Here is a 20895-nt window from a genome sequence, read left to right as displayed (position 1 = left end):
CCAATCCTAAACCCCACCTCTCTTCCCAAAAGCAACCACAGTCTTAAATTGGTGTATAGACAGTTTTTTCAAGCATGTATGGAATATTTACGGAAATAAATGTGTTAAATAAGAGACCAGCTTTTCTTCGAGCTAAGTATGAGTTCCCACACTCTGGGCTGTTCTAGTTGGCAATGTGTCTCTGCCTGCAGCTCTTTTTCGAATGTAGATTCGTTTCCTTGCATTGCTGCTGCAGTGGATGTTCCATTTGTCTCTTTTCTCATGAGATAACTTCTCTCCACTTGCAGACACTCTCTCTTCTATAGTCTGTTTTATCCCCTCTCATCCTAACTTGCTGCTTTGTAGGCTGCTCCTAGTGTCTTCCTTCTAGGAAGAAGGCTGATAACGTGATGTACACTTTGTGAAAGCAAATCATAAACCAAAAAGTGCCATGCAAATATCAAATCCCACTGCTCTGTTCACCGTGCCAAAAGACAACGGGGCCTGGGGCATCATTCATTTCTTTGTAGTATCTTGCTCTTTAAGTTATTCTTGAGCTTGAGCTCTTTAACAGTTATCTTTTATCTTAAAATTAGTTGGTTCCAGTTATTTTTGAGTTGTACTTCTACAAAGTTGGGGCCGCCAGATTTTGGACTCTTGGATATCTGGAAATCCAGATGGTTCATTTTATTGTTCTTCATTTTTAGTTTTCTTATGAATACTATTCCTAAAGATATAGGAACAATACTCAAAATAAAGGAAAAGCTTCATATTGCAGAGATTGCTCATGAAATTCATAATTATTCCAGCAAGTGACTTAAAATGAAAGGCTAATTGTATTAATATAATTATAAAGTGGAAGTCTATAACTGTAATCTCCATCCATTGAATTGCATTGCTCTGTGGACAGTTCCGTTGATAATGTTCTGGGTGGCTGGCATGTTACCTGCTTACCTCAGTAAGCAGAAATTTTTGCTTTGCAGCTTCCAGCCTTATTAGTAAATATACCTAATATCTAATTTCTTCCCACAGTTGACGCTTCCTTTGACAAAGGCAAATTTGGAAGCAATTACTTGAGGACAGTTCGTATAGCATCTGGACAGTCAACACGGGCACCATGAAGCACTTCCTGAGGTATGTGTTTGCGGTTCCCTGGCTGGGCCCTCTGCAGTGGAGAAACCTCCTCACTGGTTAGGGTAGTATTACCAGTCATCATTTGTAATCCTGTGACCAGCTCTCCTAAGAGTCTGTGAAATAGCATTGCATTTTTGCCAAGAATAACTTGGCCACAAAATTCCTCTGCTAACTCTATATATGTGTTGATGACAAGACAGAGCACTTGTAGATAGTGAGAGAGTGTGGGCACAAAAGCACTTGAGACAGCCCTGGTGCCCTGTCTCTGCACAATGGTACACCGCTGGCCTGAAAGGTTTAAGGAAATAGCTGTCAATGAATCACTTGATACAATTTGTGCAAAATCATTTTCTGGAAATAAGTGGCCTTTTAAATATCCTTTAATTTAGATTTTGGGTGGCTGGCCAATCCATATGGGCATTTTAAAATTTTGTGGGGGTCAAACTATATGTTCTAAGCTTCCACTCTTCTTACCTCAGTGATGTCTCTGAAATTTGTATCAATTGTTGGTTCCCTGAAGACTGTGCTGGACAGAGTTTGCCATACATTGGTATGTTTGGGGTGATCTTTTTTTAGTTTTGAAAACCATTTGGCTGGACCTAAAGTTATAATTATTTTCAAGAGTATTGACTGCCATTCAGTTGTCTATTAATGGAATTCCCAGATAAATTTTGCATAGTATTAAAATACGGCAAAATAAACTTAGGTCCTGAATGTGAGAAAATACAGCCCACTTTCCAGAAGATCGGGCTCCTTTTCCTCAAGATGGTGACTTTCCTCTGTTACACGTTCTTGTCTTTCGCTCGGGCTTGTGTTTTCTAAGCAAATTAATAGACTTGTATCTTTTAAGAAATGGTTTGACTCCTTCAATGGCCGTAATTTAAGATCCCCCCCGCCCCCCTCCAGTGGTTTTGGTTCCATTGTTGTTTCCGGAGCACCCAGATCAGCTTGTGTAGGATTCACTGGGTTTTGAGGCAGCTACTGGTAGTTTACTGGATCTTAGAATTGTGAAAACCTCTCAGGAGATTACTGTGAACAATTTACAGGCATCAGCATTTGTTTTATTGTACAGAATAGTATTGATCTCAGTTGTGTAAAAATATAGTATTTGAAAATCACGAGGACATTTGCCAGCCAAGTATTTGACCTAATATGTTCTTGGTTGTCATGGTAATTAACTGACCTATCTCTATATTCATGAAAATTTGGCATTTGTGCACACCTCCTGAATGTAAACATGGGGTCTTTCAGCTGTGGAATCCTGTTAACAGAAAGCTTTAGTGTGAGATGAAGCTTAGAATTTAGGAGCTTCCTTTGTAAAAGTGGTGATGATGGTGGTGAGGTTGCCAAGCCTTGTGCTACTCAATTTCTTCCTTAGTGTCTCATTTGTTTTAGAAAAACTTGAGCCACCTCAAAACCAGTCATTTTAGGAAAAATAGTAGCTTTTGGTTCTGTTAGTTTTATTGTTAAACTGAATAGGTACAACATGTTTAGTAGAGAGTATATTTTTAAATTAATTTGTATATGATGATTTGGAACTGGTACAGTGAAAATATACCACTGTAATTTTGCATAGACTAGCACCAAGGGTTACAGAACCAACACATCCCTATTAGTTACGTGTTCTGATAAACATTTTTTTCATGTAACTTGGAGTGTATATTTTATAAATATTATATGGCATTGATTATCTATGTGAAACTAAAGCTAGGATAACAGATTGTACATTAAAACAGAAACTTGAGGATTTTCATTGACCATTGGTTTTGAAATAATAAAAGGAAACTTGATCATTTCCCTTCTTTAGTTGATTTATTTTCTGTAGTCCGTTTCCACAGATGTTGGATGATTTTGGCGATCTTTTCATTTCAACCAAAGAGAAGGTTATGTAAGCAAAGCCTGAATGAATCAGGTGTTAGTTCCTGAGCTCAGCAAATGTATTATGGAGAATGAGGAGCTGATTTTCACAGGGAAGAATTCAGCATTGTTTAAAAGCCCAAGCAGTGATTAATCTGTCAACTTCTGAGATGCTCTAGAATGAAATGCTCCATGCACAGTCCCAGAAGAAATTAGGTTAACCTTAGAGAAACCAGGTTGTGGGAAAAAATGGATTTTGATCCACATTTAAGATACATGATACCCAATTGCTACCATCAGATATATTAATGGTATAAATATTCAGAGCATAAAGGAATAGAGAAAATATTCAATCTATGTCGAAAATTACATGAAATATAAGGAATAAATGCTATTCGATTAGTACACCTGGCTAAAGTGTGTATTTTAAATTGAGGATAGAAATGGGATCTTGGATATATATCCCCAAATCATCCAATCTGACTTTAGCCATGATGTGCATGAAAAGAAAACATGAAGCTGGGCGTGGTGGCTCATGCCTGTAATCCCAGCATTTTGAGAGGCCTAGGCAGGTGGATCACGAGGTCAAGAGATTGAGACCATCCTGGCCAACATAGTGAAACTGTCTCTACTAAAAATACAGAAATTAACTGGGTGTGGTGACACATGCCTGTAATCCCAGCTACTCAGGAGGCTGAGGTAGGAGAATCACTTGAACCAGGGAGGCGGAAGTTGCAGTGGGCAAAGATTGTACCATTGCATTCCAGCCTGGCGAGAGAGTGAGACTCCATCTCAAAAACAAAAACAAAAACAAAAACAAAAAAAGAAAAGAAAAAGAAAACATGGAATAACATGGATAACAAAACATACCTACATGTGATCAGAAAAAGAAGGAACATTTTTTAAGTCCCAGCTAGAACAAAAGCTTAGGGTTTCATTTTTGTAATATATTTTACTAACTTTAATTCAGTTAATGTGTATTACAGAGAAGTCTGAAGACTTGTGCTGAACATCTTTTCCCTCATTGGGATTTAGTTATTGAGGGTATATTTTTTAAAGTTACCAGAACATGATTAATTTTGGAAATTAATAAAGGAAAATTTTAAAGTCCCCCATATAAATCATTGCTTCCAACTGTTCCAGTCTCAGAATCTGTTTCTTGGCCCTGGATCTCACCTCATATTTTCCTTCCTCCAGCAGAAAAGAGGAAAGGAAAATATCTGCCAAGCTCAAACCTCTGTGGGAGGAACTGAGCAATACAGCACACTTATCCCATGTCCCAACTTTGAGGCAATCGAGGGAAAAACCTATTTTTCTAGTACGATTAGGTAAATAAAGGCTTACAATCAGCAAAAATAACTACAAATTGGATTTTTAAGTCATTCATACTTGATTAATATCTTGGTCCACTAATTCATTTAGTGTGCATTCGTAGCTAATAATGCAAGTATTTATGCCACTTTTATTCTCTCTTCATAGCAAATGTAATTAGTAAGACATAATATCCCATTTTACAAAGGGAGGACAAGGAGGCTTAGTAAAGTTAAGTGACTTAAACAAAGGCACATAGATGTTTGAATGCAGGCCTTTTTGACTTCCGAGCTGTTTCTCATGTTTGTATCACATTACCCCATTACTGTGAGCCTACTGTGAGGTATTGTGGGTGATTCAAAAATGAATGTGAGGGCCAGGCATGGTGGCTCATGCCTGTAATCCCAGCACTTTGGGAGGCTGAGGCAGGCGGATCACCTGAGGTCAGGAGTTCAAGACCAGCCTGGCCAACAAGGTGAAACCCCGTCTCTACTAAAAATACAAAAATTGGTTGGTCATGGTGGCAGGTGCCTGTAATCCTAGCTACTAGGGATGCTGAGGCAGGAGAATCTCTTGAACCCGGGAGGCGGAGGTTGTCGTGAGCCGAGATCACACCACTGTACTCCAGCCTGGGCAACCAGAGCAAAACTCCATCTCAAAAATAAACGAATGTGGGGTGTCTTTGTTCCGAAGTAACACACCACCTGGTAAGAGCCGAGGCGTATGCATACAAAACTAAGATATATAAAGGAATGCGATCAGTGACAGGTTACAGACATTTTGTGAAGGAATATTCACAAAACACTTCCTTGAGACAATGTTAAGAGAAAGGAAGGACTAGGATTTTAATATTTTAAAATAAAGATGGAAGATGTGGGATGCTATAAACAAGGCCAAGAAGGCATGACTGATGCCATAAGCACTAGGTCCAAGTTTGTTAGATGTAGACCCTGTTTGGGGTGAGTAGAAGACGAGTTGCAAAAATCAAGTTAGGAGCAGTTCTTGGTCACCTTTGCAAGCACAGCATAAAGCAGCCCAGGGCATGGCAACGTTTTCACCCTGACTTAAAGAGCACCTCAAAGAGAAAGGAAAATTGGATAAAAAAATCTTTTCCCCTTGTAATACGTCTGGCCTTCTCTTAGAACCAGAAATCTACTCCAATCCCTTCACCTTATGTGTGAGAAAGAAGAAACCCAGAGAAGCAAAGTAACCTTTCCAAAGTCTCATAGTTCATAGAGGCAAATTGGGACTAGACTCCAAGTCTGACTTCCAGACAAGTTAGTCAAACTTTTTATTCAGCATGACCCACTTTCCATTGTTTTTGAAGAGCAGAAGGTGCGGGAACATGTAGTTGTTCCAGAATTTGATTAGCATTGCTTGAGGCATTGACTGAGCTTATAAGATATAGAAGCTAAGTCCTAAAAAGGGGAACGCTTATGGCCTATGCATCCAAATACATCTCTCACTGTAGACTGGTACTTTCAGCTGTAGTGTTCTCTTTTTTATGGTACGTACATGTATGCATGTATATTTGTACATGTATGTGTGCTTATATATGACACATACATATATATAAACACAAATATGTACATATATACACACACATATATTTTAAATTATTTTGCTCCCTACATTAAAACAAACAAAAGCTGTGTCCACACTCTCACTGAAATATGTTAACCTGCATCTTTTTCTAGGCAATCTCCTGTAGGTGACCTTCCCAAAGTCTGCCCATTGCCCTCAAGCTGTTGTCGGAGATCTTCTGGGAGCTGGATCACGTACATTCCAGCTCTCCCACCCCTTGGCTTTCTCTCAGCTTTTCAGGGCCAACTCTTTGGCCACTTCGCTGTTTGTTAAGCTCTTCCCACAGAGCATGAGCAATATAACCGAAAGCCATGGGCACTCAATAAATGTTAGTTTGAATTTCATTCATTTACTCACTGGAATTTTTTTTTTTTTTAACTTTATGTTCTAGGGTACATGTGCACAATGTGCAGGTCTGTTCCATATGTATACATGTGCCATGTTGGTGTGCTGCACCCATTAACTTGTCATTTACATTAGGTATATCTCCTAATGCTATCCCTCCCCCGCCCCCACAACACGCCCCAGTGTGTGATGTTCCCCTTCCTGTGTCCAAGTGATCTCATTGTTCAGTTCCCACCTATGAGTGAGAACATGCTCACTGGAATTTTCACTTTTGTTCTGAAGCAAGGAAGGCACGCTGATTTTCCAGGCTGTTTCTGGCTGTCCTTGTGGGATGGCGAAGTTGACTTTCCTGTCCAACCTCAGAGGAATGTACTCTCTCTCTCTCCTCTGCCTCTCCAACACCCTGGGTGTTTTTCTTTTATAGAACTATCACACTGTTTTTCAATTTTTTGTTTTTATTGTCCTTTTCCTTGCTAGACTATAAGCTCCTTGTGGACAGGGAGGTCATATGGCTTGCTGCGAAAATCAGTTCTTGACTCATGTTCACTTTTTCCACCGCCATATTTCCCACTCTCGTTTCTTCTGTACTGCACAGTCAGTCTAATTTTGTGTTTGGTTCTATGAAGGAATAAATAAAATAAATTGAAATACCTTTCAATTATCATTTTTCATTTTCCCCCAACTCATTTCAAATCTCTTTCTTTCAGCTGCTTTAGATCTTTAACAAAAATGAATTTGTTCACAATACTGAGCATGTCCTCTAACTGGGTTGTTTAAATTTTTTTGAATTATATTATGTAGCAAATTTATAATAATAACAGGCCTATTTCTTATCCCCTATAGAATATTTTGAACCCTATAATGGATGATGGAGCATGAATAATACCTTTGATGACTTTCCTTTATTTATATATTTACTTAATTTGAGTTGCCTTAAAAATAATTACCAATAAAAGTTTATATTTGAGGTTGCATTTAAATACTTTTAAAATGTCAAAGTATAATGTGTTATAATGTGTTCATTGCTTCTCCTTATAAATAAGTCAATAAAAATATTATCCAAAGAGTAAAAAATAACCTGATTTTAAAAAATAAATCTTGTAGCCAGGCACAGTGGCTCATCCCTGTAATCCTGGCACTTTGGGAGGCTGAGGTGGGCAGATTGCTTGAGCCCATGAGTTCAAGACCAACTTGGGCAACACAGCAAGACCCTGTCTTTATACAAAATACAAAAATTAGCCGAGCATGGTGGCGCACACCTGTAGTCCCAGCTACTCGGGAGGCTGAGGTAGGAGGACCACCTGAGCCCAGAGAGGTTGAGACTGCTTCAGCCTAGGCAGCAGAGTAAGACTGTGTCTTGAAAAATAAATAAATAGAAATAAATCTTATAAAGTGTATTTATGCATCAAAATTTTAGTTGAATAATGATGTTGTTAATAAATTAAGAGAAACCTGTACCTCCTTTTCTTTGAAAGGAAAGGGTTACACTATAATTTATTTATTTTAATTGTTACACAATCAGCTAGTGCTCTGTAAGGCCTCAGATACAATTTCCCTGGAATGTATTATAAAAAGAGTGCCCTTTGCTACAGCAGTATAGTTTTGAATAACATTGATCCATGATAGATATATACCCCCCAATCCCTTTAATTTTTACTGTTCAGAAGTTAGTGTGATCTCTTCAGAAAAAGGATAATGGAAAAAACCATAGGGCCCCATGCTGTCTGGGCATGGGATCTTGGAACCTCTCACCTGCTCTATAGGAAAGAAACACTCTTGTTTTCCTAGAGACCCACGGATGGTTTGTTTGTGTGATTTCACATTTCCAGTTCATGTACCAAGTCCTCTGCTGCCTCTCTTCCTAGCAGAGAGCTCTTAGAGAGATGGTCCCATTTACTAGGCAACGTACCTACTGGTAAGTTAATTCTCAGCTGATTGTCAGTGCCCCTGCTTAGGAACTTCAATGGAGCAACTAAATGAACTGCTGGGGACATTGAGCCGCTTGCTCTTCTCTATGGCGTTTAGATGAAAAGTGTTTCATTTGGGAAAGTGTGGTTTGAACCAAGAACCGTGATTATTTTTGTACGTATCTTTCATCAACAATAGTGTACTTTTTATTTATTACAGGATTTCTTCAAGCAAGAATTAACTTTCATTAGCACATTCATTGAAACTGTTCAAAATAAGCCACTTTTCTCTTATTGTTCCAAAAGAAGACGTCAGAGTCACAAATTTAAGATGATGGAGTAGTGTTGCATTACAGGTACCCACACCCCCTCACCCCGCAGGCAAGGGGCTACATGGTTTTAGGTGCATTTCCTGTTTTGGAGGCCCCATCCCTCCTGAATAGATTCCTCTAACAAAGTGCCACAAGACAGGAGGTTGCTATTAGTTGGTAGCAGAGATATGATCCATTTCAAATAATTTACATTGGGTGGCTATTCTGGTTCAAACTAGAGAATGAATGTTAAATAATAAATGTGATCATGATTGCTTTATGGAAGAACACCGCTGTGAACTCAGCCATAAACATCACTCTGCAGCATATTAATAAAAGGTAGTAACAGAAAAGATTGGAAATGGAGCATGTGTAGTAGCTCTTATTATTGAATCAGATTCTCCCAGTGTCGAAGCAAGGCATTCGTCTTAGGAAGCTACAGTAGCTCTTTTTGGAACACTGTCAAAAAGCTGTGATTAAAAAACAGAAATAAACAAAAAACTGCTGCCTATGCATGTAGTTGTTAGAAAGAGGAGGTGGTGATCAGTATTTTCTCCATCTAGTCTTGAGGATTTAATTGTTGTTCCTACAAAATCTAACAGATTTTTGTAGTAGTGAGTCAAGAATCTTCCATCAAAATGAAGAAAACTAAGTCTAACGTTATGAAGAAGAAAAGCCAATATTGCCCAATTAAAACTAATCTCATTGGTTTCCTGATTCAGCCTGGAAGGAAAAGGAGCAGAATCATAAACCCCCTGAGCAGAGGGTTCAGGAGGTGAAGAGGGGGTGAAACAGGAGGTGGAGATTAGTGCTGGTGCAGGAGAGAGTACGTGGGTTCTGTCTCACAGGTGCATTTGAAATGCCTCCTCCCAAAGCATGCAGTCCTGAAAAAAAAAAAAAAAAAAGGACATAAAACAAATGAAATTGAAAGGAGGAAAGGGTACAATGAATCCCCAAAGCCTTAAACTCAAATAAGAAACAGATACACCTTTTCTCTCTCCCTTCCTTGTTCTCTTCCTTCCTCTCTCCCTCCTGTTCCTCCCTCCTGTCCCTCCCTTCCATCTTGTCTCTACCTTCCCTTTCCTCTCCCCTTCTCCTTCCCCTTCCCCTTTTTCCTTCCTTCCTTCCTCCTTTCCTTCCTTCTCTCCTCCCTTCCTTCCTTTCTTCCTTTCTTTCTTTTTCTTTCTTTCTTTCTTTCTTTTTTCCTTTCTTTCTTTCTTTCTTTCTCTCTTTCTCTCTTTCTCTCTTTCTCTCTTTCTTCCTTTCCTAAACAACCACTGATTAGCTCAAGAGCATTTACAGATCTATTTCTTAATTGCTTCCTTTTAAAGGTAAACATGTCAAGCCAATAAAACATTCTCTAAAAATAGTTAATCATTTTTATTGTTCTGCTTTTGATGCTCAGCAGTTTTTTTCCATAAACTTTGTGATTTAGGGACTTAAATAGGTCCACATAATTTAAGAAGTGAGCTCCTGGCAGTATTTGATGGCAGCCTGAGTTGCTCAAGTGGAGGTTTTGAGGAGTTGGTCCTTTTATAAGGAAGCAAGTTGTATATTGTTTCCAGAGTAAGGGATCACCCTGGTGTTTCCGTCTCTGACCATGATGTGCCTGGGCCAGGTTTATAACCTACACACAAAATAAATTACACCTGTCAAAACATAATTTGATCTGATGATCTGGATTAAAAAGAATATAGTAACTAGCATAGCAAGAAAATATGGTACCTGGCATAGCAAGCTGAGGTTTTAATTAAATATTTGTGGGCTTATTGGTCTATTAGAAAAATAAGGGGAGAAAATAGAATATTTCTTGGGTAGTAAGTAGCATTATCAGGTCCTGTTGGCCCAGGAATTATGAAAGAGCAAGCAGCATATAGATATCATTTCATAATTGAAATGTGCATAATTGAAATTGTTTATGACTATGTGAGAGAGATGTGATTTACCTCAGAGTGGTGAACCCTAAGAAATGATGCTTCATCCCTAACTCCCACTGTGGATTTCTCCTGGCTTTCATGTCTTTCACAGTATGAGCATCGTCAAGGAAGTTTTTTAAAAAGATAAAAGCAAACAGAATGTGAGGTCTTTTCTTCCTTTTGATGTAAGACTGTCTTGATGCAAAACAGTAACACAGCCATTTTCCTCATATATGAGGAGGCCAGTGGGAGAAATTAGAGTTGGGCTGTAGGTAACTCTATATATGGACACTTCCTGCCACTTAGGATGACACTTCTAGGTCTCAAGCCTCCTTTTTGTGTAGACCTGATACAGAGGTCACAGGGAAAACATTTTGTAGCTTAATTGAAGCTCTATTTGATGCCTTGGAACCTGAATAGGAAGAATACGGAGACACTCCAGGAACAATCATAAGGGTCCTCTTCTCTAGGAAGATTTAGTACAAACAGAACTGGATTATCACATAGTTTCACTTGTGCTAGAGTTCTGCCACACGAAAAGGTAGCTTCTGTTGAGCTGCAAGCCCACAGATGGGGTGGACTTCCCTGAAAATTGCACATGGAACAGATATTAGGGAAAGCTTTTATCTTTGACTTAGTAATTAATAGTATATATTAATATGTGAATGTATATACATATATATCCCAGTACTTAATATCATTACCATTTGGCTGGGGACCAGTTAACAAGGTATTGCTCAATTTTTTTTTTTTTTTTTTTTGGCATAGCTATCCAGTAGTTAGAAAATGAAAAACATTTTCTAAGACAGCAAGCTAAGGTTTTTTTATTTGCTTGTTTTTGAAACAGAGACTCTCTGTCGCCAGGCTGGAGTACAGTGGCGCGATCTGGGCTCACTGCAACCTCCACCTCCTGGGTTCAAGCAATTCTCCTGCCTCAGCCTCCCGAGTAGCTGGGACTACAGGCATGCACCACCTGCCCAGCTAATTTTTGTATTTTTAGTAGAGAGGTTTTACCATGTTGGCCGGGATGGTCTTGACCTCGTGACCTCGTGATCCACCCACCTCGGCCTCCCAAAGTGCTGAGATTACAGGCGTGAGCCACCACACCCAGCCCTGAGGTTTTATAAATCTTCTCACTTGTTTAATTAAAATATCCCACTAAATTTATTTTTAGGGCTACTGGGTTTTGTTGTTGTTGTTGTTTGGGGTGTTTGTTTTTTTTTTTGGAAGCTGTTAAACTAAATCCTAACCAATCTTAGAATATATTTGACTAGAACAGTTGAATGTTAGGCTTTACAATATGGTAAATCCATTTTTGTCTTTCAGCAGAATCTGGTTGACTTTGTACTGACTATACATGGAAATTTTATATGCACTTTTATAATGGCTTTTGGTGATCATTTTATGTATCATAATTTTAGTTATAATTTTCATTTTTTAAATAAAATAATACATATTTGTTACAAAAATGTTCTTAAAAAAGAAAATAAAAATTACTGATTATTTTATTACCAATGAATACCACTGTTAACATTTTTGTTGTATATCCTGCTTTATATGATACTATTAAAATTTTTTGTTTTATTTTTTAAAGGAAAAGCAGATTATCCCATACATATTTCTTTTTAACTTTTTTCTTGATAAACATATCATGGACATTTTCATGTTATTAGATATTCTAGGACATAATCTTGTTGCCTGCAAAACATTCCATTATGTTATCTCAGTGTAGCAGCTTGGTTGTTTTGTACTGTTTCTTTCCATTTCCTTTATAAGATATAAACCCCATGCCTTTGTGCAAATCAGATTGTTCGAGTTTTTATTTTTAACACAAGGCTGTTGAAGATATTGGAACCAGAGCAATTTGAGGAAAGGAACACAGCCAAGGTTTTGATTCTTTTTCAGGGGTGGATCACATTGTGGAGGCTACTTGTTAACTACTCCAGTATATCTGAATGACCACGCATCACCTTATTTTAGAACTGGAAGGAATTAGTGAACTTTTGATAATAAAGAAAAATCTTTTCCAAATGACACCAAAAGGAAGTAATATAAATAACTCTGCCTCCTGGGAATGTACAGTACAAAGAGAAGATAGGTTGAATATATAAGTTCCCAGATAATAAGTCCTCTTTACCACTAAAGCTTGAGTCATTTTTGAAATTCTGAACCATACCATGAAATAGTAGGCACTCACATTTTTAAAATTAAAAGTCATCATAAAAGATGGATTTACATGGGCCATAGATGTGTGAATAAGGACATGACTGGTGACAATATAGTTCGTCATTTGTTGAGGTATTGCTGGAGTGAGGTACAGTGTACAGTAAAGAAAACTTTCTTCAGCAAGAGCCAAGAACAAACTTCTCAAGAGGAGTTTTTGAAACATTTAAATCACAGAAAGTTGTCACCTCTAGGGAAATCAAAGGTCAATGGTGTTTGTTCAGTGAATTGATGAGAAGGGCTTCTGACAAGGTCAGGGAATGTTAGGATAGGTCGGCAGAAAAGGCAGGTGGCCACAACCAAGTCCTCAAGGAGGTCTGCAATGCCTAAGGGAAAGCAGAGGGAGACAGCGAGGGAAGAATCAAATAGTAGGTTTGGTGGAGGGTAAGGAGGGCACTAGAGAGGGGCTGGAAATGGACAAGGGCAAGCTGAGAGGCTGTTCATGGAGGCAAAAGAGTAAAGCATGTTCTTCCCCCCATCAAAGGGAGGGGCGACTCCTAAAACACAAGCAGTATTAAAGGATTCTGTTTTCAAGGCACTCATTTATTTCCAAGATGTTTTTAGGCAAAGGAGGGAAAAGAAAAGATTCTAATGCTTCACCCTCCGTTTGTTGGAATATCAAATTTACTAGAATAGAAAATTCTGGAGTTTCTTACAGCCATAGTAAGTGTAGCTACTGCAAAATAAAGTAACATGGGACTAGAAATATATGTTAAGTATAAGGTGATTTTTCTAACCCCGATTTTCTCCTGGGCTTCTTTTCTTGCTGGTGGTGGCTGCTTTCTCTTTTCTTCCAGAGTTCTATTGGAAGGGTGCTGTCTTTTGTTTTTCACAGAATGTTGATCCAGGTATGCCTGTATTTTTACTGTAAATTTCTGTGGCGCTGCCTGAAATTTGTAATGAGGAAGCTAACTGGAAGATGTGAACTACAGCGGATCTGTTACAATACCAAGCCAGGAGCTTCTAGAACCATGAAAATCGGTAAGCCTGAGACAAAGAAGTAAGCAAAAGGTAGAGTTGGTAGGATAGAGGATACAATGTTATCTTTCAGTGTAGTAATTCTAAACCATGTGTAAAGGATAATCTTTGAATGACTGTTTTTGTTACTGCTTCCACAGAAACGTCACTGAGGGATTCTAAAAGTAAGGTAAGTAAAATTATTTTTCAGCAGCTTTTTTTTTCACTTGGAGGCTTACCTCTATCCTAAGAAGTGAAAATTCTAAGGAACCAAAATACAGCATTGGCTAGGAAAACTGCCAACTGAGAAGAAATAATCATTTGCCCATTACAAACCACTGTACTATTTACATGAGAACAGCTACTGTATGTGAATTTCTAGGCAGGTTTGTGAAGTACTTATTACTTTATTGTCAAATGAACCCTTTCTTATACCTCTTCCCACATCATAAAATAAATATTCCTTGAACATGGGAACAATATTAACTCCCTACTATTTCCTCAATATTGAAATCATTTAACATTATACTGAAGATTTTTCAATAATATCAAAGAAGCTACTACGCTAGCTTTTATAGCATAGTGGAGCATCCACATAAGAAAGAAAACCTGTTTTCTTTTTCAAGGTTCTTGATAATTTTATCTTATTAATTTTGGCATCCTGAAGACTGTCTCCCCCATGTGCCTCACTCTTTAGTCATAAACTTAATGCCCATTAACAATAGAAACTATGTTGGGCAAGGAAATGAAAATATTACATTTCAATATAGGTAGCTTGAAACAGGAAAATGGTAAGAACAAAACCAAAAAAATTGTATGTGTTTTCCTGATTAAAGTAATCAGGAAAATTGCACTGCCACCCCCATTGTGAAAACGTCAAATTTATTAGAATTCAAGTACACGAAATCAATTTTTGCTTTTAACTTAAATCTTCATATAGAAGCTTAAGCGAATGCTTGAAGCCTGTATCCCGGTAGATACTGATTAAGCCTCTGGTGTTAATGAAAAGAAAACTGATTGAAACATGTTTTCCAGCTGTTGCAGACTTCTGTGAGTGTTCACCCTGACGCTATTGAAAAAACTATAGAAGATATCATGGAACTGAAAAAAATTAATCCTGACATAAATCCACAGTAAGAATATGTTTCTTATGTCAGAAGTCCAGAACACAAGTCATATGGCCACAAATTTAGTGTTTCTCTGTCTCCTCTCTTTTTTTCCCTCCCTCTCTCCCTAAAATAATCATCTGCCATATTTTGACTTTCAGATGAAGAATAGAGAAAAAAAGTACCTTTTTCATGTTTGTAAATGGCAGCAGCTTTGTACTTCCTTTGTGGCTTATGCTTCTCAGATGCAATGAATGTAAGAAATGTGATGGGTGCCCCGATAGAGAAAGATGAGTCCATTCATCAGCAATCACTCCATCTGATGTCTGTGTTTTACACTAACAGTAAATATTCAAATTGTAAATGTGCTTAAGCTGATTCTGTTTCATCTAGAATAGTCCTTCACTTCCTTCATGAATATTACTTTATGACAGACTGAGAATCTTGGAGACCATTTCTACCTGCTTGTCAAGAAGACAGGCATGTGTGGGAGGGAGAAATGGTTTTTATATGAAGACTTTAGAACTTCCTAATTTATTCCTCTCATCTTGGAAGTATTAAAATGCATTTGGCAATGTTCGTGACATTTAAAATTAGCTTCATATTTTCCACTGGGTACAGCAATTTTTCAGTAAAATTTTACACTAAAGACACTGAGTAGAATAAATTCCAAACGCAGATATATTTAGAGAAGGTTTTCGGTTGGTAATAATCAAACTGTCTTTTAGATGTTCATGTCTGAGAACTTCAGATGTTACCTTTGAGAAAGGCTTTTATTAATAATTACAGGAACTGTAGCTGAAGGGAATTTCAGAGCATACTTGCATAGGTCTCCCTCTTGGAAAGATTTTAGATATTAGCTATCCAGGGGCTCGTCACAAAAACTCCATTTTCACCTGGTCTCCATAGCGTTCTTCGGCAGCCACTTCAGTTCATTAGCTGCCTTTTGCCTATTCCGCTACCAGAGGTTGATTTACTTATATAGTAAATGTCTTTTTGAAACCTTCTAACATATATTTTATTGCTCTGGGAAGGTGATAAGAAGGCAATTCATTATAAATAAGATTGAACGAAAAATTTAAGACTACAACTGGGCAAGAGGGACATATGAGTCCTGTAATAATCATGTTTAGAGATTGGATTAGATTTAGTAGCATATCTTTTCTATGAAAGTTATATAAGGTGCATTCAAGAGCATTTCTTTGCCATCCATTCTCTTGTTCTCATTTTTTTAAAAGACCCTTTTAGGTTCAGGTTGAGGATCCCGAATCTGAAAATCCAAAATCTGAAACTTTTGGGCATTGACAGGATGCCCCAAGTGGAAGATTCCATAGCTGACCTCGTGTGACAGATTGTATCTGTTATTAAAAATGTTGTATAAAATTACCTTCAGGCTATGTGTATAAGGTGTATATGAAACACAAATGAATTTCATGCTTAGACTTGTGTCCCATCCCCGAGATATCTCATTATGTATATGCAAATATTCCAAAATCTGAATATTTGGATACACGTCTGGTATCCAAATACACGTCTGGTCCCAAGCATGTCAGATAAGGGTTACTCAACCTGTCGTATTTTTTTTAAATCTCCATATGGATTCTAATGCCTTTTTTTTCCAGAGTAACATTAATAAGTTCGATATAAAAAAATTAAATACTTTTCTGAGAAAACAAAGAAATAGCTTAGAGATGGGTAAACACTTTATAGCTGACCAAACTGTTACTACTATTAACCTCACTTGTTGTAATTACATTATTTTAAGTGCTGCTTATGGTGGCACTAAAAATTACGAAAGAGAAAATTTATTTATTTATTTTAATTTTTTTTGTTTGTTTGTTTTTTGAGACAAGAGTCTTGCTGTGTCGCCCAGGCTGGAGTGCAATGGTGCAGCTTAGGCTCACTGCAACCTCTGTCTCCCGGGTTCAAGTGATTCTCCTGCCTCAGCCTCCCAAGTGGCTGGGACTAGAGGCATGTGCCATCACATCTGGCTAATTTTTGTATTTTTAGTAAAGATGGGGTTTTACCATGTCGGCCAGGCTTGTCTCAAACCCCGGAACTTGTGATCCACCTGCCTCTGCCTCCCAAAGTGCTGGGATTACAGGCGTGAGACACCGCGCCCGGCCTGAGAAAATTTAATTGACTTTCCTTATTCCTGCCTCTTGCACTCCTTCCATTCTCCTCTTTCCCTCAAAATTAACTCTCTTCTCCATCCTACATAGACTTTCTGGGTGACTAGTGCTATGGTGCCCTTTCCTAAATTTTAATATCTGACCTAGTTTGGTGCCATGGTAACAAGTAATGATGAAAGCCACTCATTGAATACGACTTTATTAAAGTTCAGTATTCCTAGGCTGTCTGACTGTCCTGTACGTTTAGAGCAGGTACACAGTTCTAAGTTCTGTTGCCTTCAACTTGAGATTTAACATCTGTGCGTGTCATTTACCCCTGAAAAAAATATGATGATGTACAGTGATTATAATGACCACCACTACACCACAGCAACATGCTCAAAGTCCGTGAGTGAACAAGACAAAAGACTAGATTGGAGAGTATCAATTGCCAATGTTCAGCCATTTTTGAGCCACAGAAAATACATGACTCTAAAGAATTTAGGAGGAAAAGATAAACATGAAGTACTACTTTTAGACCTTCAGATTCTACCTTACTTTAGAGGCTGTAGAAAGGGAAAACAGCATTCTGATCACAGAAAGTAATGATCCTCTGTGTGTTATAGTTGCCAGATTGTTTTCTGTTCTAGTGATATGCTTTAACGGTACTATTATTCAAATAGTGTACATTCAGAGAGGACGGAGAGCGATCATAAAACATCTGAAAACTGGCTGGGCGCGGTGGCTCATGCCTGTAATCCCAGCACTTTGGGAGGCAGAGGGAGGTCACCTGAGGTCAGGAGTTTGAGACCAGCCTGGCCACACATGGTGAAACCCCATCTTTATTAAAAAATATAAAAATTAACTGGGTGTAGTGGTGGGCACCTGTAATCCCAGCCACTCGGGAGGCTAGGGCAGGAGAATCGCTAGAACTCAGGAGGCGGAGGTTGCAGTGAGCCAAGATTGTACCACTGCACTCCAGCCTGGGCGACAGAGTGAGACTCTGTCTCAAAACATAAAAAATAAAAATAAAATAAAACATCTGAAAACCATGTCCCATGAGAGGCAATTGAAGAAATAAGATTTCTCTTTTCCCTAAAGATTAGAAGAATCACTATCTTAAATAGTCATGGCAGGGGAAAGGTGGAAATAAATTTGCTCAGAGAAAAGAATTTGAACCGTTTGGTCATAAGCAAAGCAGATTTTGTTTCAGCACAAGAAAACGTGTTCAGATAACTACAGCTGGTCAGAATGTAATAGAACATCTTGTAAAGTTGTAACTACCCTCTTAGCACTGTCTCCCCTGAGGAGGACATTCCCAAGTGGAGGTGGTGGTGTTATTGTTACTTTGTTTCTCTTCATTTTGTTCTGATTTTTTTTCCTTGAAGCCCCTAAGGGTTTTTTCAGTTGTCCTCACCCTCGTTCTCTTCCACACATCTTTCTAAAGTAATTCTGATATGACCACCTAGGGGGGTGCTATATAATCCCTAAGAGTCCAGTATTACCTATAATTTCAAGTAACCTGCATAAAGAAATCCCTTGTGGGTTTTTGTTTGGTTTGGTTTGGTTTGGTTTTGATAGAGATAGGATGTTGCTTTGTTGCCTGGGCTGGTTTTGAACTCCTGGCTTCAAGCAATCCTCTCATCTTGGCCTCAGAAATTCCTTATTTTTAAGCCATACCATTGCAATTTAGCTGTAGAAAAAGTCAGACTTTGAGGCAAATTTTAGCCAGGTTCTACAGTTGTCCATGTGGAGATTTAATAAGAATTGTGCTTCTATTAAATAGATCATCTTTGAGCAATTTTCCCTGAATATTACATTAATATGAAAAGTTCTATCACGCATACATCAAGTGAACAAATGCCAAAGTGATGCCCTGTTCTTCCTTGTGTGTCTCCTCTGTTTTTGAACATCCTAGGCTGGGAATCTCTCTTCAGGCTTGCCTTCTGCAAATCGTTGGGTACAGGAACCTTATTGCAGATGTGGAAAAACTGCGTAGAGAGCCCTATGATTCTGATAATCCCCAACATGAAGAAATGCTTTTGAAGGTTAGTACTTGAACACATTTCAGTTCTTCATCTAAGTCAGCTGACATTTGCCAGGCACCTGCTATGTGCCAGGCACTGCTGTGTACATCAGGGGTACAAAGATGGATGAGACACGGGCCCCTGACTGGTTGGTAAGGTCAAGTTTTCTTGCTGGTTCAGGTGTTGGAAGTAAATTTTTCATCAGAAAATTCCTGTGAGAAGTTAAGTCCAAAGCCAATTTTCTTTTGTAATCTGAGAAAGCATCCGAGGTGATTTCTGTGGGCTCTCGCATTTGGCTTCAGTTCAGATTGTTTAACATGCATTGAAAGCCAACAGGAGAAATAGCATTTGTCAAAGAGTGACTTGGGATTCCCATTTATGACTTTTAATACACATCAGAGAAGATAAAGTCGGTTTCTGCCTCAGCAACGGCCCTCTTGGGAAATTACCCAAGATCTTAATGCTAATTATTTATGCATGCAACTTAGAGAGTATTAGAAGAGGTAAAGGTTTATATTTGGCACACTAGAACTTCTGGAGAAATAATATGAAGTTATGAATACTCCTGGCTGTCAAAGCAAAAGCTTAAAAATCTTACAGGATCTGATGGTGTATTAAAAAACATCAGTAATACTTTCCCTCAAAACACTGAGTTTGGGGCTAAAGAAATTAAGACCCCCCAATAATTAAGACTACCCTTAAGAACTGCATGCTTACCAGAAACGTTTTATAAATTCATTTCTGAAAACAGATACTTCTTTAGAATTAGAGTGCATTAGGGTACTTCTTGCCTTTTCTTAGAATTCAAAAAGGCAGTAACAAAACTGTAAGAAAACATTTGTTTAGCTGCTTTTATTTTATTGAAAAATGTCAACAGAAAATGTAATTTCAAAAATGTATCCTGTTGTGTTTTTGTGTCAAGGAGTGTGTTTTTATGTATGTAAGTACTTAAGCAAATGACTCATTTGTCTCTGTTAATTAGTGCTGGATCTGATGTAAATCATTAAAAATTAAAGCTGCCTCATTCTTGGCAATAGTTTTTCTTCTTCCTTTTCTCCCTACTGAAGTTTAGCTAACCTGCTGACTGAATTTTATCTCTTTGTATTGCCATTTTTTTTTCCTGACCATTTTCTGATGGAAGTAGTTCAACAAAATTACCCAAACATAGGAAATAAGAGGTGACAGAGAAAAGAGGTGTTGTAATTAACCGATAGTCACAAGAGCCTGAACAATATATTAGAATAGCTGAGGTTCCCTCAGAATGAGTGACATCCAGGTGCCTGCTAGGCACCATCTTTAGCTGATCTCTTGTATGTGGGCTGGCACATAGTAGGTTTTCAACAAATATGAGTGAATGCATGAATTATTATAGTTCATTAGCTACATCTCAAGAACTTGTATATGACTTTCTTCTGTGGTTATGATTAGATTATGTGTTATTTAAACTGTCAGCTATATGAGGTAGGCAAGGAAATGGTGGCTATCTTTATTTTAGAGATGAGAAAACTGTAAGCATTTTAGCTCAGGTTCTCATTCACATGTCTGGTAAATTATAAAGTCAGGGCTGTTCATTACTGCATTAGGTACTTTGGGGAAAGGCATCATTTCTGCCCTCAAGTGGCTTACAATCCAATTGGGGCATATTCTACATCTTCAAAAAAACATCACTAAATCTGGCCAGATGTGGTGGCTCACGCCTGTAATCCCAGCACTTTGGGAGGCTGAGGTGGCTGGATCACTTGAGGTCAGGAGTTTGAGACCAGCCTGGCCAACATGGTGAAACCCTGTCTCTACTAAAAATACGAAAATTAGCCGGGCACAGTAGCAGATGCCTGTAATCCCAGGTACTCAGGAGGCTAAGGCAGGAGAATTGCTTGAACCCAGGAGGCAGAGGTTGCAATGAGCCCAGATCGCACCACTGCACTCCAGCTTGGGTGACAGAGCAAGACGCCATCTCAAAAAACAAACAAACAAGCAAAAATCACTAAATCTTATCCATACAGCACCCTAAGGTATCTTTGAAATGTTTTCCATGCCCAATGCCTTATTCTAGCCATCATCTCCAACTTGGGCTGTGACAGCCTTTTAATTATGCCAGTAACCGTTAGATTCTTCCCTCACATCATC

At 38.3% G+C, this 20895-nt stretch overlaps 1 protein-coding gene across 3 annotated transcripts in view; it reads left to right on the top strand.

Moving 5' to 3' along the window:
• Window positions 1-1008: 1008 nt before the first annotated feature.
• Window positions 1009-20895, top strand: part of ELMOD1 (ELMO/CED-12 domain containing 1) — a 58519-nt gene continuing 38632 nt past the window's right edge. For 2 of the 3 annotated variants that reach the window (XM_011984753.1, XM_011984750.1), the window contains exons 1-5: window positions 1009-1113; window positions 13403-13548; window positions 13686-13714; window positions 14560-14657; window positions 18660-18789. In XM_011984753.1, coding sequence (XP_011840143.1) covers window positions 1097-1113; window positions 13403-13548; window positions 13686-13714; window positions 14560-14657; window positions 18660-18789 — 420 coding nt within the window. In that variant the 5' untranslated portion in view covers window positions 1009-1096. Of the gene's footprint in view, window positions 1114-8337; window positions 8474-13402; window positions 13549-13685; window positions 13715-14559; window positions 14658-18659; window positions 18790-20895 lie in introns of all 3 variants that reach the window. The other variant, XM_011984752.1, reaches the window with a different exon arrangement.

This window comes from Mandrillus leucophaeus, unplaced genomic scaffold (assembly GCF_000951045.1).
Source record: "Mandrillus leucophaeus isolate KB7577 unplaced genomic scaffold, Mleu.le_1.0 Scaffold273, whole genome shotgun sequence".
In the NCBI taxonomy this organism is placed as follows: Eukaryota; Metazoa; Chordata; class Mammalia; order Primates; family Cercopithecidae; genus Mandrillus; species Mandrillus leucophaeus.
The sequence above is the reverse complement of the archived record's forward strand: the minus strand, read 5'-3'. Positions and strand labels throughout refer to the sequence as shown.